Source organism: Empidonax traillii, unplaced genomic scaffold (genome assembly GCF_003031625.1).
Source record: "Empidonax traillii isolate 1590-97213 ecotype Southwest subspecies unplaced genomic scaffold, ASM303162v1 scaffold138:size3245559, whole genome shotgun sequence".
Classification (NCBI taxonomy): Eukaryota; Metazoa; Chordata; class Aves; order Passeriformes; family Tyrannidae; genus Empidonax; species Empidonax traillii.
The window spans coordinates 242811-258839 of NW_020955331.1; the positions used below are offsets into that span (position 1 = coordinate 242811).

General features: G+C 58.1%; 3 protein-coding genes across 12 annotated transcripts in view; 2 read left to right on the forward strand and 1 right to left on the reverse strand.

Moving 5' to 3' along the window:
- The window catches only part of RUBCN (rubicon autophagy regulator), a 30826-nt gene extending 27295 nt beyond the window's left edge, over positions 1-3531 (forward strand). For all 7 annotated transcript variants that reach the window (XM_027883998.1, XM_027884001.1, XM_027883999.1 and 4 more), the window contains 3 exons: positions 102-255; positions 616-709; positions 1472-3531. In XM_027883998.1, the coding sequence (XP_027739799.1) occupies positions 102-255; positions 616-709; positions 1472-1635 (412 nt within the window). In that variant the 3' untranslated portion in view covers positions 1636-3531. The remainder of the gene's footprint in view (positions 1-101; positions 256-615; positions 710-1471) is intronic.
- Positions 3532-4487: 956 nt separating this feature from the next.
- LOC114057572 (deoxyribodipyrimidine photo-lyase-like) lies at positions 4488-9769 on the reverse strand. 3 transcript variants are annotated; one of them, XM_027884005.1, is made up of 10 exons: positions 9559-9769; positions 7675-7957; positions 7344-7489; positions 7021-7203; positions 6700-6858; positions 6164-6362; positions 5922-6074; positions 5558-5679; positions 5298-5457; positions 4488-5106 (listed from the first exon to the last, which is right to left on the reverse strand). In XM_027884005.1, exons 1-10 carry the CDS (start codon positions 9727-9729, stop codon positions 4955-4957), a joined length of 1728 nt encoding a protein of 575 aa, XP_027739806.1. In that variant the 5' UTR covers positions 9730-9769; the 3' UTR covers positions 4488-4954. The 3 variants fall into 3 exon arrangements, with proteins under 3 accessions (XP_027739806.1, XP_027739809.1, XP_027739808.1); XM_027884008.1 differs by lacking the exon at positions 9559-9769 and adding an exon at positions 8209-8267; XM_027884007.1 differs by lacking the exon at positions 9559-9769 and having other exon boundaries at positions 7675-8131.
- Positions 8340-15144, forward strand: MUC20 (mucin 20, cell surface associated). Of its 2 annotated transcripts, XM_027884009.1 has the most exons (6): positions 8340-8619; positions 9784-10476; positions 13227-13607; positions 13823-13939; positions 14253-14338; positions 14582-15144. In XM_027884009.1, exons 1-6 carry the CDS (start codon positions 8553-8555, stop codon positions 14654-14656), a joined length of 1419 nt encoding a protein of 472 aa, XP_027739810.1. In that variant the 5' UTR covers positions 8340-8552; the 3' UTR covers positions 14657-15144. The 2 variants fall into 2 exon arrangements, with proteins under 2 accessions (XP_027739810.1, XP_027739811.1); XM_027884010.1 differs by lacking the exon at positions 13227-13607.
- The last annotated feature ends 885 nt before the right edge of the window (positions 15145-16029 follow it).

The following is a 16029-nucleotide window of genomic DNA, read 5'->3' on the forward strand; positions in this document are numbered from 1 at the left end:
GGGAGAGAGGGGAGTGAAGGGGGAGAGAAAGCAGAAGGAGCGGAGAGAGAGGGCATGGTGGAGCCGCTTTGCTCTGAGTTCTGGTTTCTCTTTCCTTGCAGCCTCCTGGACTCCTTTGACACAGTGCCTGGCCACTTGACAGAGGATCTGCACCTCTACTCACTGAGCGACCTCAGTGCCACGAAGAAAGGGGACCTGGTGCCTCGCCTGACAGAGCTCCTGAAGGCAGGCAGCCTGCACGTCGACAAGTGCATGGTAAGGCCTCCCTCACCTGCCTCCTGCACGGCTCTGCACCCTTGGGAGCACCTTTGGGAGCAGGGTTTGCTGCAGAGATGACCAGTGGGGAGGCTTTGATGGGCAGGGCAGCCACCAAATTCACTGACTCAATGCTAACTCTTCCTGCCTGCTCCATAGAGCTCCTAGCCAGAACATGTGGGATGTTTGTTACCCCCCCCGACACACATAGATTCTGCCTTCCTGTGCTCCAGACTGATGAAGGGCTGTCCCACATGGTTAGAGCAGGGCACTGCGTCCTGCTCTGCTCTACCTCCTGCCCTGGTTGCCAGGGAGATGAGGAGTAGTTAGCTGTTTTTTCCTCGTCTTTTCTCCTTGCAGCTGTGCCAAGCCAAAGGCTTCATCTGTGAGTTCTGCCAGAATGAGGATGACATCATCTTCCCCTTTGAGCTCAACAAGTGCAGGACCTGCGAAGGTGAGATACCGGGGAGAAAGAGGGAGGAGACACAGACCCTGGAGCCACCAAGGTCTGCCTCCAGTTTGAGTGGCATTTGTGCTAGCAAGAGGTACAGAGCCTAGCCAGACAGACCAGAGTGCCTCTGTGCATGGCCTGTGTCTGCAACGTTATCACAGCAGCAGATCAGCTTTGTAACAGTGGTTGGCCAGAGCTGCTGGCGTGGTTGAGTGTGTGGGTCCCCTCCTGACCATGCTGTGTGCTGCCTGCCCTGGCAGCAGTGGGCAGTCAGGCTGACTGCAGCAAGTGGGTGTCTGGGAGCTCTGGCTTCCCTTCTGCTGTGGTTATGGGACAGGCTGCAGCCTGCACACAGCTCCCCTTCCTCTGCTTTAATAGCTGGAGCTGACCTTGCAGAGCAGAGAGCCTGAAGGCTTTGTGTCTTTCCTGCCTGCCAGGAAACCCTCACACCCCTTCAGAAGTCATCCTCGATACTGCCCAGTACTAATGGCTGAGTAGAGCTTGTCTCTGCATCTTGGGACCAACCTCTGAACTGGCTTAAAATGGCTCCTGACAACATGCAAGCCTTAGATTGGCAGATGCAGTGCCAGGGAAAACTTGTACCAAAGTCACTGTTTCCTTGTAGTATCAGGAAAGTTTGGGGAGGGATCTTGTGTGGAACTCCTGTGCTCCCAAAGGCTTTGCAGCTGGTGCAGGTACTTGCAGTGTGCAGTGTCAGGCAGCCTGTCAGCCTCTACCAGCTCTCAGCCGTGCTCTCCCCCACAGAGTGCAAAGCCTGCTACCACAAATCCTGCTTCAAATCCACGCACTGTCCCCGCTGCGAGCGCCTTCAAGCCCGGAGAGAGCTGATGGCGAAGCAGAGCATGGAGTCCTACATCTCGGACTACGAAGACGAGCTGGAGCAGCCAGAGGCAGTGGCAGCCACATGAACATGTTGCAGCCAAGGAGTGTATTGTGGGTTTATTTATATGTGTGGCCTTTGTCACCAGAGACTGAGCCACATGAAGATAAGAACTATTGGGAGGAGTGGAGCACTGTCTTGAAGGGATCTGTTTTCCCCCATGCAGTAGTGCTGCGCTGGAAAAAGAGCACATTCCATCGTCCAGATCTGCTCCAGGTACTGCTCACACTCCCTGACGCCTTTGCTTGAGGAAAGGCAGCTGCTCCTGCCTGTCCTGCAGGCAGAACACTAATTTTCTCCAAGCAGTTGTTCGTGATGGACAGGGCAGCACTGTGGTGCCTGTCTCCGTGCCCTACTCTGAGCCCAGCAGGGTCCCCTGAAGGGTCAGCACTTTCTGTTCATCATCTGTACACCAGGAAGCTCTGGCCCCATCTGCCCCTTGGAGGAGGGAATCAACTCTGAGTTCTCTGATCCTCTGTTCTACTGCTGGGGCTTGTGTGAATGGAGGGAGGGTGGGGGGGTTGGTTGTACATCTAAGAGTTCCCTTTCTGAAAGCTGTTGTGGGACACTGGTGGAGAGTTACTGCCACTCAAGGATCAGAGCGGAAGAGGTGGCAACGATGAGAACACCAGACTTCCCTGCCCTCTGCCTGCAACCTGTGCTGCAGTGGGACATTGCCCCTGGAGCAGCCGCTCAAGGGACTGGTGCTGATGGGCTTTTGGCAGGCGGATCCCCATGACTCTATTAGGATCTGCTTCCATGAGATACAGACTTCCAATCTACTTCCTCCTCGTGCTGCCAGTCTGTTCTCTCTGGGGGGACATGTCCTCCTCTAAGGGTGACATGGGACCTCAGGTGGCATCAGGTCCTGCCTTGTGTGCAGCTGCCTTCTGCCCGAGACCTGTCGGGATGCAGGCGAAGGCTCAGCCCTCCAGCCGCGTCCCCCAAGCCTCTCTCTTGGTTTGTTCTTTTAGGTTGGGTTTTTGTTTTTTAATCTGTTGTATTTGGTTTTATTTTTTTAATGTGGTTGTTTGTATTTTTAACTGTGTGTTCCCCCACAGCGAGGTGCTGCTTGAAATGCCTCCTTAAGGGGCACTCAATCTGCTTGCAGCTCACCAGTATAAATTCTCCAGCGCTGTCTTGCTCCTGGTTCCTCATCCTTGGATGGAGCTGGCATTTGCCAGGTGTCCCCTCTCCCAGCAGACATCCTGCTCCTCTTGGGAGAGGGGTCCCTGAGCCAAGCAAAGCCTCAAAGCTTCCTGGCTGCAGTGTGGGGGTTGGCCAGGCAGGCTGTTTGCAATGGGGGTGCATGGGGGGAGAGGGGTTTGGCACTGGGGTGCAGCAAAGGGTTGGTCCCTCGCCGATGCAGAGCTGCCTGCCATGACTGACAGCTCTACAGGGTCAGACCCAGAGGTACAAGGTGAGCTCTGTGCCCTGGGGTTTGTGGTCAGTCGAGGAGGTGCCTCTGCAGCGCGGTGACTGCTTTAGTCTGTGGCACGGGTGAGTGTCCAGCACCACCCTGGCATGGGTGGGTTGTGGGGTGTTTGGAAGGACGGTGTGGCCTGTGTACGTGTGAGAAGGGTGTTGAGGGACCGGGGAGCAATGCACTGGCAGAACACATCGAGGGGCAATGGCTCTTTCAGTGTGTGCCCTGACTCGAGGCTGGGATGTGACCCCTTGTAGGCTCTTCCTGTGGGGGTGGCAGGGTTGGGGAGAGGGGAAGAGGCTGGGACCAGGAGAGGTGGCAGCTGGGCTTGCAGGTCAGGGAGGGTGGCTGCAAGCCTTGCTGCTCAGGGCCAGGCTGCTGCACAGCAGCATCTCTCCCCTGCCTGCAGATGACAAAGTCCCGGAAACGGTTAAGCTCCCCACTTGCTCCCCTGGGGTTTTTGCAGCCTTGTGTCTTGCTTCTGCTTGTTTTGCCCACTGGAGCAGCTGCTCTTCTGCTCATTCTGTCTCTGCAAGCCCTGGGGCTACCAGATGCTGGTCTGCCTTAGTCTTGCTTGTCCCCACACCCAAGCCAAGCCTTCCTGCTGCTGCTTGGAGCTGGCACCCCCTTCCCTGGAGCTGCCTCAGCAGCACACCTCCATCCACTCTATTTTGTTTGAAGCACTTTATTGTCATGGGACTGCAGCTGAGTGGCTGCCTGCATCCCTTTCTAGAAGCACTGAGTATACTGGGAGAACAGGGAAGGAATTCTGGCTTAGTTATGGTTTCCACCCTCCGCCATGGACTGTGTCTGGAAGCAGCAGGACTTGCAAAACTGGCGGAGGTCTCCAGGGCAAGAGCATGCCTAGCACTGACCGCTACAACTAACACTGGACCTGGCTGGCCAAGGCAGAGTTCTTTCTGAGGGAGAGTGGAGGGCTGCCCCAGCCATCAACTGGAGCCCTCCCCGTGGGATTACTGTTGCACAACATAGCAATTAAAATGCCGTCCTTAATAAACTAAGTTAATAAGGGGTTCAGTTGTGTTGTGAGATTTCTGGTGGGGTAATGGTGTGTGTATTCCGCTTTGAGCTCATGGGGCAGTCAGGGAATGCTACTGATGAGAGGGAGCATAGGGGGAGATGGCTTGTGCAGCTGGTGCATCCCCAGATGTCACTGGGAGGGGGTTATTGTCACCACCACTCGGCTAATTCATCTGGTTTGTGGCCTGCCCCCGCAAACTGGCCACTGGACTCAGGGCAGGAGGTACAACCCACTGTGTGAGGGGCCGTCTGTAATGCCCATCCCCTTCCTGAGCCTGCCTTTGCTGCTGGCCAAGGGGCCCAGGGGCATGGCCTTTGGCTGCTCTGCCTCTGCTTGCATCCCCATTCCATGCAGCCCAGCTCTCCCCTCGCAGCAGTGTCGTGCATTGCCCCATAAACACCAACACAGGTGATAGAAACTGTAAACTTTAAAACAACTGTTAAAAGATGCATCTGCCAGCCCAGCCCAGCACTGGCTCCACCACAAGCCACTTTCTGGGGGCTTTTTCCCTGGAAAAACCCTGCTCAGCCGAAATCTAAACTATGGTTAGCAGCAGCAACGGTGACCTGGACGATCCTGAGAGTGGTGGTTGTAGAAAAGGTTTCTGGCAGTCCAGGCATTCTGAGCATGGGCTCTCACAGCTGCCAGGAGAGGATTCCAGAGGCCTCCAGCAGCTGTCCCAGCATGGCAGCTCGAGCTGGGGGTGATGGCAGAGAAGAGACCTGCAAAACCCAAGGGCTTGCTGCTGTTACAGCGAGCCCTCCAAGAGTGCTCAGGGTGATCCCTGCGCTGGGTGATCTCTGCAGGGTGGTACCTCAGCAAAGGCACATCTGCCCCAGCGCAGAGGGGCACGAGCCCTCTCAAGGCGTGCTGTGTCTGTCACTGGGAGTGTGTGGGGGCGTAGCGACGCTCGAACTGGTCCACATCAAACTTGCGCTTGCAGCCGGCGTAGTTCATGTAGCGGATCTTCCCAAAGACGGCCCGCTCTGCCCAGCCCTGGTCGTGTATTCCACAGATGGACCACAGGCAGCCTGCCGGGCATGGGGATGGAGTGTCAGCTCTCCCCCTTGCTCAAAGGCAAGTGGGATGTGGGTGCAAAGCAGGATGAGCTGGAGCATGGGCTGGGCTGCCTGCAGAGAGCCCCCCCCCTGCCCTCCCCACCACCGCACCCTTGGCCATCAGATAAGCCCCCCCCACCCCCTGCCCCCATCCTGCAGCTTGCCTACGTATCCGTTGGGGTCCCTCCCGTCCAGCTCGTAGCGGTCATTGAGGTAGATGGCAAACTTCAGGGCCTCCTCGGGGGAGCGGGTCCACTCCAGGATCTTCTTGGCCCAGTACATCCGCAGGAAGCCGTGCATCTTGCCCTCCCGGACCATTTGGAGCTGGGGGGATAGGGACAGCCGTAGGGGTCAGTCTGTGCCCGGTCACCTCCGCCCCTTGGGAAAAAGCTCAGCAGTTTGTGGGGAAGATGTAGGGCAGTACCTGGGCAGCATTCCAGAGCAGGTCGTGCGTGGTCCCCTGCTCCAGCTCCTGCAGACTGTAGAGATAAGGCCTTTTGTCTTTGGTGTGGAGTTTCAGGGTGGTTTGTGCCCAGTCGTAGGCACCTGTGAGCAAGAGATGAGGAGCAACATTGAGCAACCTGCTCCTGCAGAGTACCAAGGAAGAGATGGAGAGCTGGGCTGTCGAGGGCACCAGTCTTGAGGGCACCTGCCTCCAGAAGGGGCCAAATGATGGGACATTAGTGCCCCCACAGCCCTCCTCCTAGCAAGGAATAGGACTGCCAAGTTGGAATGACCAGTTGGGTACCAGCCTGGCCCCCAGCACTGCCCACACGACCCGACGCTACCCTGCATACTGTCGTAGTTCTCATTGTAGTAGCAGAAGTTTTCAGCCAGCTCCCGCCGCACCACGGCCTCCTCCACGAACGCATCCACCGACTCCTTGTACTTGTGCCGGTGCTTCTGCACCTCCAGGATGGCTCGTTGGGTGGAAACCTGGCCTGGGGACATGGGGAAGGAGCAAGTCAGGCTGCCAGTCCAAGACACCGTGCTCAGTCCTACTGCAGAGTGGAAAGCCTGGGACACTCACCAAAGTGGAACCACGGGGACAGGTTGCTGAGAGCTGCTTTGTTGGGGTCGTTCCGGTGGGAGCCAAAAGATTTCAGCCGCTCTGTGATGAAGGATTTCAGCACAGCCAGCCCTGCAGCTGTGCCAGGGGTTGCCCAGTCCACCTCCTTCACAGTGTGGTCCACCTGCAAGCTGGAATAACAGGCCTCCCAAGCAATGGGCTGGGTGGCGACCGAGCAGTGAGTGCATTTGCAGATGCTCTTCAGCCAGGGCTGTCCCAGAGTGTTATGTCCCCTGGATGTCCTCACCCAGCAAGTACCCAGCCCATGCCAGCCTCATTCTCTTAACTAGCCCTCTGCATGGCAGAGATGTCAGAACTGAATGAATGAGGTGAGAACCTCTCCTTCCCCAGGGCATCCCCATTTCCACACCATCCGTGTGTGACCTCAGGCAGGTCACTGTCCCCATCCCCTGCCAACCCCTCCCAGGATCACAAAGCAGCTGTGAAACACTCTGGGACAGGCTGTGAATGGGTTTGGAGGTGTCTCCTGCTGGTACCTCTGCTGGGCAGGAGGGGGGATATGGGTGACGAACGACAGGGGGGAACTCAGTGAGGAACTCAGGGAGCTGAGCATGGATCTTGCCCCGGATAGTCCTGGCGCTGTATTCCTGCTTGGGGGAGGCAACCCAGCAGGGCACGATGTTGTGGGCATCAACCTGGGAAGCAAAGCCATGGAGACAGTGTGAGAAGCAAATGGTCCCGATGACATGACACACATGTTTTCTGCTCAAGTCAATCCAGTGCACAAAACACAGGAGACAAGTTTCTCCCACATCCCACCATCAAGAAATTTCCCTTCCCAGAGTGCTAACACCCACCTGTGCAAATGGCACATCCTCTGGCAACCGTTCCCTGACGTCCTCCACCCACTGCCGGGGGAGGCGGAGGGGACTGAAGTCTGTCACCAGCCCACCCACACCATGCTCCACCACAAACGCAGGCAGCACGTCCTTGGCGTAGCCCAGCAGCAAATGGAAGGAGATGTTGAGCTCTGCACACTCCTACAGAGACAGGGAAAGGGCTATGGGACAGTTCATAGCTCTGCAGACCCGGCCCACCACCATCCGCTGAAGGGATGGATCTGCCTCCCCCATTCCCCAGGAGCGCTGTCCCAACCAGCAGGGACATCCCCTGGCTGTACCTCGGCCACCTCCCGCAGGCCTCTCAGCATGAAATCGTAGTGCCGGATGGTGGCCTCCAGGAATTTGGGCACTAGGCAGAAGCAGATGTGCAGGGGCAGTTCCTGTTTGAGGGCCAGGCGCTGGGCATAGAGGAAAGCCCAGTTATCTGGGGAGAAATCACACAGGGCAGTGTCAGGAGGATGCTACACTGAAGGGAGGGGGATGGGGTTTCACAAGACGTTTCCCCCCAGATGCCCCAGAAGAGGGGGGCCAGGTCCAAGGCCTAATGGGGGAAGGGACCAGGGCCATGTGAGTTCTGCTTCCTGGCCCGTTCTGCCAGCTGTTTCGCACCTTGTAGCCGCTGATCCCGGCACATCCAGTAAAGGATACACCGAGCATCATCCTTCAGGTCCGAGCCCTGCGAGATGAGGCGAACCCGCTTCTTGTTGTACTTGAACTCTAGCACGGATGGGGCCGCCCTCCGCCGGGCCTCCTGCATCGCCTCCTCTTCCTCCGTCCTTCTCCGAGACACGCGAGGCACCTCCGTGACCTCGGCCTTTCGCTTCCCTTGTCCCCGCGGCATCCTCAGGACGGCCCGGGCCAGCGCCCGGAGCACCGTGGTTGCGAGCGGCCGCTGGGAGAGAAAACGAGACCGTGCTGCGCTTCCGAGAGGAAACGAGCCCCGGCGGAGCTTTCCCGCTTCCCTGCGCATCCCGGCCCGCCCCCAGAGCCCGGGGGATGCTGGTCCCCTGCCCATACTGGTCCTCGGGCACCGGGGGATAACGGTGCCCTGGCCATTTCGTTTACCGATCCGATCCTCTCCCGGTCCCCGATCCCAGGGGTAGGGGTCCTGACCCCGTCTCCGACTCCGGTCCCGGTCCCTCCCCGGCACCACGCGGTCCTCCCAGTGTTACACAAGCCGTGGGCGTGTGTAAAGGGCGTGGTCACGGGTGCGGCCTCGTGCAGGGAGGGGCGTGCCCCCCGTGCCCGGGACCGCCCCCCACACACAGGGGTGCAGGTGCTGCCCCGATGTCCCCGGCGCGCCCGAGGCGCTGCACCTGCCCGGGAGGGGGGCAGTGCCCGCTGGTGCCACCCCTCCCTGCCCCCGGGAACGAGGAAGCAGGTCCAGCCACCTTCAGCCATTACTCGGCAGCGTAGATCCCCACTAGCACCACGAGCTGCGTTCTCAGGTCCACACCTTGCAAGGGAGTGGGGTGCTGGCTTTGGACATGCCTGGGGGGACAGGAGGGCTGCCTGTGCTGCTACTGAGCCTTGCTGTGCTGGATCTCACGCTGGGTAAGGGCTAAACGGTATATGGGGGTATTCGGAGGGGGGAGCATCAGTTTCCAGAGTGGGGGTGGATCTGGGGTGGCTTCACCCACAGAAGTGAAACGCTGTGGGTGCTGTTTGCTCTCCAACATCTCAGCCCTGTTCTAGTGAGTGAACACGGCAGCACTTTGGAAAACATGAGTTACGAGCTTGGCTTTATTTCTTTTGCCTCTCATGTGAGTCTCCATCTGAGCAGAGAAGACCTTGGACCCAGCTGGACCCCCTTGCTGAACCTTGGTCCCTGCTGGGCTCATTGCCTTTGCTACAACCTGCCCAGCAGCACCAAACAGCCCTGCCTGGAGGGCAACATCACCAGCATGTACTGGGCCTGGAAAACTTCAAATGCCACCCAACGTTGGCACTTGACGCAAAGCAAGAGCAGTGTTGAGTTGAGCACAGGGAATAAACTTGAGGCTTGTACCTCCTGGAATAAACCTGAGGCTTGTGCCTCCTGAGAGCCTCAAGCCACAGCCATAGGTCCCTTCCTGCTGCATCCCTCAACCTGCTCGCAGAGATTTTTTGGGTTGCAACAGGTCTCTCATGGACTTGCCCTGAGCTGCAAGCTGGGATTTGTTCCTTTGTGGGACTTCTTCCCCCGTTGCCATTATTTACACCCAGTGCTATCAGTTCCTGACTATCTGCAGCAGAGAGGCTTGTGTAAACTGCTGCTGCTGCATTTCCAGACTGTCTCACGGTCACCAGTTCCTGCTCGGCTCTTCCTGTCAGACGGGTTTGTCTGATTTCCTCCAGGGATGGGTGAAGGTGGTGGAATGGGTCTTAGAACTGGTGCCTACAGGAGTGTCTGGCCTGAGACTGGTGATGCCCAAGGCTTGTTCCTACTTTGTCATGCTGGGGATTTACGTGGGCTGCCTTGCTGATGGTCACACTACCATTCAGGGAATCCACGTGCTTGATCCATGCAGGGTGGAAAATCCCCAGTCTTGATGATCCATGGCTGATGTGAGGCTTAGAAAGCTCATGGCAGTGGTAATGCTGCACCGTCCCCAACATAGTCATGATCTCAGCCTTTCTTTGCCAGCCCTGGTGTGCTGTCTGCCACCTCTTTGCAGGGACCATTGTCAATGAGAGCCCCTGTATCCCTGACTCTCCCTACCTGCTTGACACCCACAGAGACCATGGCACTGCTGTCCAACACCAGCTCAAGCACTGTAGCCACCCTCCCTCCCTCCAGTCCTGCAACCTCCACCCCAGAGATGCCAATGGATGCCTTCACAACCAATGGTGCTGCACTTCAGGAGAGCAGCCCAGCAGCCTCCAGCATCACCACAGCACAGGAGAGGGGCAGCACAGCCCACAGCACTACTGGGTCGCCTGGGCTGGGGCTCACCACTGGCACGCCAAAAGGGGTGGGGCTCACCACTGGCACCCCAGCTCCAACCTTCATGCCCATAACACCCGACTGTCCCAAGACAACCAATGTCCCGTCGGTGGGGACCAGCACAGCCCTGGCTCTGAGCTCATTTGGAGTTGAAATGAGCACTCTACCTCCCCCCACCTCTACTCCTCTCTCCTCCACCTGGGTGGGCACCACACTTGGCACCAGCACCCACCAAGGGCCAGCCACAACCATGCTTGACAGCACATCCCCGGGGAGCGGCAGCACCTCTTCTGCCACCACACCAGAACTGACAGACACTTTGAAGAAGCCCTTGATGACCCCATCAGACACCACAGCCTCCCTCATTACTAGCACAGTGGCCGCCAAGCGCACCCCTGCCCCCAGCCAGCCTGTCATGGCCACAGCCAGGACCACCCTTGGTACCTCCACCCTGGCAGCACCCGAGACTCCCAGTGCCATTGCAGGTGAGTGCAGCCACAGGGCACCGGGGGGGGGGGCAGGATCAGGGTGCCAAATCCCCATGGAATCTCCCATCCTGCTCAACCAGGCACCTGGCTCCTTCCCCACAGCTCATCCCATGGTCTGGCCCCAGCCCTATGGGGGTTTCCTGGTCTCCAGGCTCTTCAGGCCAGTGGATGGTCCCATGCTGGACTATGACTGTGCCCTGGTGGGACTGTGCCTAGCAGTGTGACTGTACCATGACTTGACAGCTCCTGGTGGTGTGGCTGTACTGCAACTGTGCGGCTGCGCTGCGGCTGTACCTCAGTGGTGTGGCTGTACCTCAGTGGTGTGGCTGTACCTCAGTGGTGTGACTGTACCTCAGTGGTGTGGCTGTACCTCAGTGGTGCGGCTGTACTGCAGCAGTGTGGCTGTACTGTGGCTGTGCCATGGCTATGTGGCTGTGCCCCCTGCAGTGAGCCTGCACCCTGGCAGTGAGACTGTACATACTCTGTACCTCAGGGAGTGGGACTGTACCCCAGCAGTCCCCCCAGGCTGCTGTACTCTGGCAGTGTTGCTTACTGGGTACCTGTGTCCTGGCAGTGTGACTGTGTCCTGGTGGTTCTTTCAGGAGCCTTTACCCTGGGACTGCAGATGTACCCTGGTGACACCCCACTCCATGCACATCAACCAGAGCAGGGGAGGCTATGCCCTGTCCCAGTACCCCTGGCTGTGCACAGTACCACGGTGTCCCTGGTGTCCCTGTATCCCAGCAGAGCAACTGTATCCTCACAGGGTACCTGCACCCCGGCCTAATGCCCGCAGTGTGAGAGCACCTCATCAGAATGCCTGTGCTCTGGTGATGGCCTCTGTGTGCCTGTAACCCAGCAGTGCCCCTGTGTACCTGTACAGCAGCAGGGCGGATGTGCCCTGACAATCCTCCAGCATGTCTTGCTTCCTGCCTGCGGAATGCCTGTACCTGGCCCAGTGCCTGCAGGCGCCTCCGACTGGTCTTGTCCCTGACCCTGGGAAGAAGGAAGCTCCAGCTGTGAGCAGTACACTTCAGCCGTGATACGCTGTGACACAGGGAAGTGATGCCTGTACAGGCAGCCCAGGGGACAAACTCGCAGCCTGGAGCACGCCCTTCCTGAGTGCTGCCTGTTCTCTCGGCCAGTTCCTCACACTCAGGCAGAGCCGGCTGTTGTCTCCCGAGGGCGTTGGTGCTGGGAGCCACCACCAAACATCACCCCTGTGGCGAAGTGCAGGGACGGTTCCAGGTAGCCTGGACTTTTTTCCTTTGTCACCCTCTCCTCAGCAGGCAGAGGACGGCACAGTCTTGGGCTGCAGGGACCAGGTCTGTCATAGTGGTGGCCTTGCTGGCCTACCCTGCCCACTGCTCGTGGCTGCTCTGGGTCCAGCTGTGCAGTTGATGTCTGACCTGGAAACCCCAGTGCTGGGGCTGTGGGGAGCGCTCAGAGCTGTGCCTGTGGGGTGTAACAGTTCCTGCTCACCTGGACATGGCTGGGCAGAGAGGGGGGCTGCCCCTGCTCTTGCCCCTGCTGCTGCTGCTGCTGCTGAGCCTCACCTGCCTCGCCGTGCTGCACCTTGCTCTGGGTAAGGGCTGAGTGGGATGCGGTGCTCTCCACGGGGTGGGTGGTGAGTGGGGAGCATCATTCCCCAGGGTGGTGGGGAATGATCCCGCATCTGTGGGGTTGGGGGGTGAAATGCTGCGGGTTCTGTTTAATAAGTGGGAAGCAGAGGTGGACTTCTGGCTCCTGCTTTGTGTGAGGATGAGGCCCTTCAGTGCAGACACCCACCTGGCGTGGGCTGGGATCAGACCTTTGCCCTTCTCTTCATTGTTATTTAACCAGCTGCTGTATGCAGGGAGGGAGTGGCTGTGGGGGGCTTTGGAAGTTTCTGGTTGGGTTGGCTGAAAGCAGATGGTGCCTTGTGGCTCTGTTTCCCATCCTCACGTAAGCAGAGCCTCAGACTCACTGTGTTTCTGCTGGGAACACTGGGGAATCCAGTCTGGTGTCCCAAAGCCGCCACCTCACAGACACCCCTTGACAAAGGTTCAGGCAGCCAGGCTGTCCTGTGCATCCTTCAGAGAAGGTTACAGATCCCTGGGCTTTGCCTGGGGACAGCACACTGCCCTGGCACAGGGTCTGGGAGGGAAGAGAGGAAGTCCCTCCTGTGTCTCACAACCCCCTCACAGAGTTTCGTGGGTCACAGCACGTCTCTAACGGCTTGCCCTGAGCTGCAAGCTGGGATTTGTTCCTTTGTGGGGCTGCTTCCCCCGTTGCCATTATTTACACCCAGTGCTATCAGTTCCTGACTATCTGCAGCAGAGAGATTTGTGTAAACTGCTGCTGCTGCATTTCCAGACTGTCTCACGGTCACCAGTTCCTGCTCGGCTCTTCCTGTCAGACGGGTTTGTCTGATTTCCTTCAGGGATGGGTGAAAGTGGTGGAATGGGTCTTAGGACTGGTGCCTACAGGAGTGTCTGGCCTGAGACCGGTGATGCCCAAGGCTTGTTCCTACTTTGTCATGCTGGGGATTTACGTGGGCTGCCTTGCAGATGCCCATTCAGGGAATCCATATGTTTGATCCATGCAGGACAGTGAATCTCCATTCCCAACGGTCCATGGCTGATGCGTAGCTTTGATTTCCTTGGGGATCTCATGGTGGTGGTAATGCTGTGCCATCCCCAGAACAGCCATGGCTTTAGCTTTTTACCACCAACCCTTGTGCATCTCATTGTCCAACCTCTTTGCAGAGACAACTGCCATGGGTGTGACAGCAACCACATCCCCATCTCCCCCCACCTCCTCAATATCTATGGAGACCTCGGCACAGCTGCCCACCACTGACTCCACCACTGCAGCCACCCTCTCTCCCTCCAGCCCTGAAACAGAAGCTTCCACCCCAGAGAGGTCCAGCACATCCCCAGGGACTGGCAGCACCCCAACTCCCACCACGCCTCCTCCCACAACAACAGCTACTTCATCTGAGCCCTTGACAACCCTGGCAAACACCACGGCCAGCCCTGTTACCAGCACGGAGGTCCCCCTGAGCACCCCCTCTCCCAGCCACCCGGCCAGGACCACATCCAGGACTACCCCTGACATCTTCCCCCCAACTATGGAGTCGACTCCAGGTACCCTGACAGTATCTGGGACCCCCAGTGCAGCCATGGGTGGGTTCCCTACTGGAAGATAAGGACACTTCCATGGAGACAAATCCTCACAGGGATTCTGGGCATGTCCTAGGGTGGCTTCATGTAGGTGTCTTTGGTTAGGCTTGGTCTGTCCCCAGCTGCAGGAGCATCCTGTACCTCTGCAGACAGTGCTAATGTAACATTGCTTTGTCCAGGCATTGAGTTCTCTTTCCCCACCACAAACTCGACCCAGACCTCAGAGGTTACCCACAGCACCCCTGCAGACCTGCCAATGCCGCCGCCCGTCTGCCCCACTGGCTCGTCCAATACCAGTAAGTGCAGTGCCTGTGGGCATCACCACCCACCCATTTTGGTTTTGGGCTGCCACAGTCCAGTGCAAGGGGTCCTGGAACCCCACTGCTTTTGCCATGCTCTCAGTGAAGGGGCATTGATGCTCTGGGGAATGTCCTCTGGGTTTGCTGTACAGTGGGAGGGTTGTTCTCCTGACAGTGTAGGGTAGCCGTGACACAATTAACCTGGGAGGAGGTCCCGTGTCTGCCAGTGATGTGATGGAGAGACCCCTAGGTTCTTTGGCACAATCCAAGGTTCAGGGGTAATAAAAGGAACCACATTTTTTGTCCCTAGGTGCATCTCGCCTCTTCCTGTCGCTGCGGCTAAGCACCCCCCTGGACCTGGGCAACAGCACGGTGCAGGAGCTGGTGTTGTCCAAGGTAAGGTGTGTGGCAGGAGATGCCATTTTGCATCTGCCAGCCATGGTCCAGGCAGTCAGGGAGGGGTCAGGCAGCCAGTGGGAGGAGAATGGCTGGGTCTTGCATTGAATGTCACCCACAGCCCTTTTGGATGAAGGGGAGACCCTCTAACTGCCACACTTCAGGACCAGGCCCTTTTGAGGTGGGAACAGGGAGGTAGGAAACCCCCTCTGGCACAGTTTGATGGCTGTTCTTTCTCCCCAGCTCCATGAGGACCTGCAGACAGCATTCCCGTGTGCTGGCCTGTCACTGGAATGGCGAGGGAAGAGGAGCCCTTGACCACCGCCCCTTGCCCTGCCAGCTCCCACACGTAGTGGCAAACCATCTGCTCCTGGCTCCTTACTCCATGGCAGTGCAGCCCCTTGGGGTAACCTGCACAGCTCCTTTTGAACTTGGGGCTCCCCGTCCTTCCCTGTGCACACCCTGGGCCCCCCATGGGCTGCAGTGCCCCTGCCCCTTCCCACAACCTGTCTGTAAAGCCCAAGACCTCCCACCACCCTGCTCCAGACCTGGCTCCTGTGGTGGGACCCCTTCCAGCACTGCCAGAGGGCTGGGAGGAGGGGACCCCATGGGACTGGGCTTTTACAACTGAGACTGTGCTGGCTCAGCCATCAGAGCCGCCCTGGGGACTGATGGATGCGAGGAAGGAGAGACCTGGAGCCCCCAGTACTGCTGTGCCCAAGGCTCACCTGCGGTATTGCTGACAGAGGAGCACGCCCATGCCAGCATGGGCTGGGCAGTAAATAGAAACTCCATACTTTCTGTGTCGAAGTTGATGACTTCTTTATTTTCCAAGTTGCCTTTCACAGTTTTCAGCTTTGCCATCTATTAGAGGTTCCGGCGAGGAAAACCGTCCGAGTCCCAAAAGCTTCACATGGAGAGACGGGCTCGGGGACGTTCCCTCCTGGCAGGGGCGGCTGCAGACATTCCCAAGGGTGGCTGGGAATCCTGACAGACTGGGGGTCCCTGCTTTGGTGCTCTCTGCCCCATGGCACCCCACAGCTGCCAGGGCAGCTGTACACACCATGGGGCCGTGGAAATCCTGTGGGCTGTGCTCCTTCCCTGTTTTTTTCCAGTCCCCAGCTAAGGAGACGGCCGCAACATCTGTCCCCCTGCAGCAAAGTCATTTATTAACTGATTAATTAGCCAGATAAAATCCAACCGAAGCAATTATTAGCCTAAGCAAGTCACCTCGCCTGGAGATTGAAAACTGAAATAATTAGCAAAATAGCCTTGTTGCGTGTCAGGGATTGTTTTTGGCTGATCCCTATTCCTCACTGGCAGCCCTCACCGCCCCGGCACAGGGAGGGCTGGGAAGGGGCACATGGGGCTGTGGGATGCCAAACCTGGGGACTGCTCCCAGGCTACCGGGGTTGTCAACCATCTGGGAAGGAGCCAGCAGGCAGACAGGATGGGGAAGGACTCCGTGGGATCACCTGGCTGCCTGCCAGCTCTCAGGGGCTGGGAGAGGCTGGGCTGGGGCTGGAGGCTGTGCCCAGGCAGCTTTTCACGGTGCTCCCATTTGGGATGCCCCTTGCATCTCAGGGTTGCCCCTTTGCTCTTTAGGATGCTACCTGGCTTTTGTGGGCTTGTCAGACTCACTGACACTGAGCGAGGTCCCCTGGCACCCGGGCAGGGAGCTGGGGAGCAGG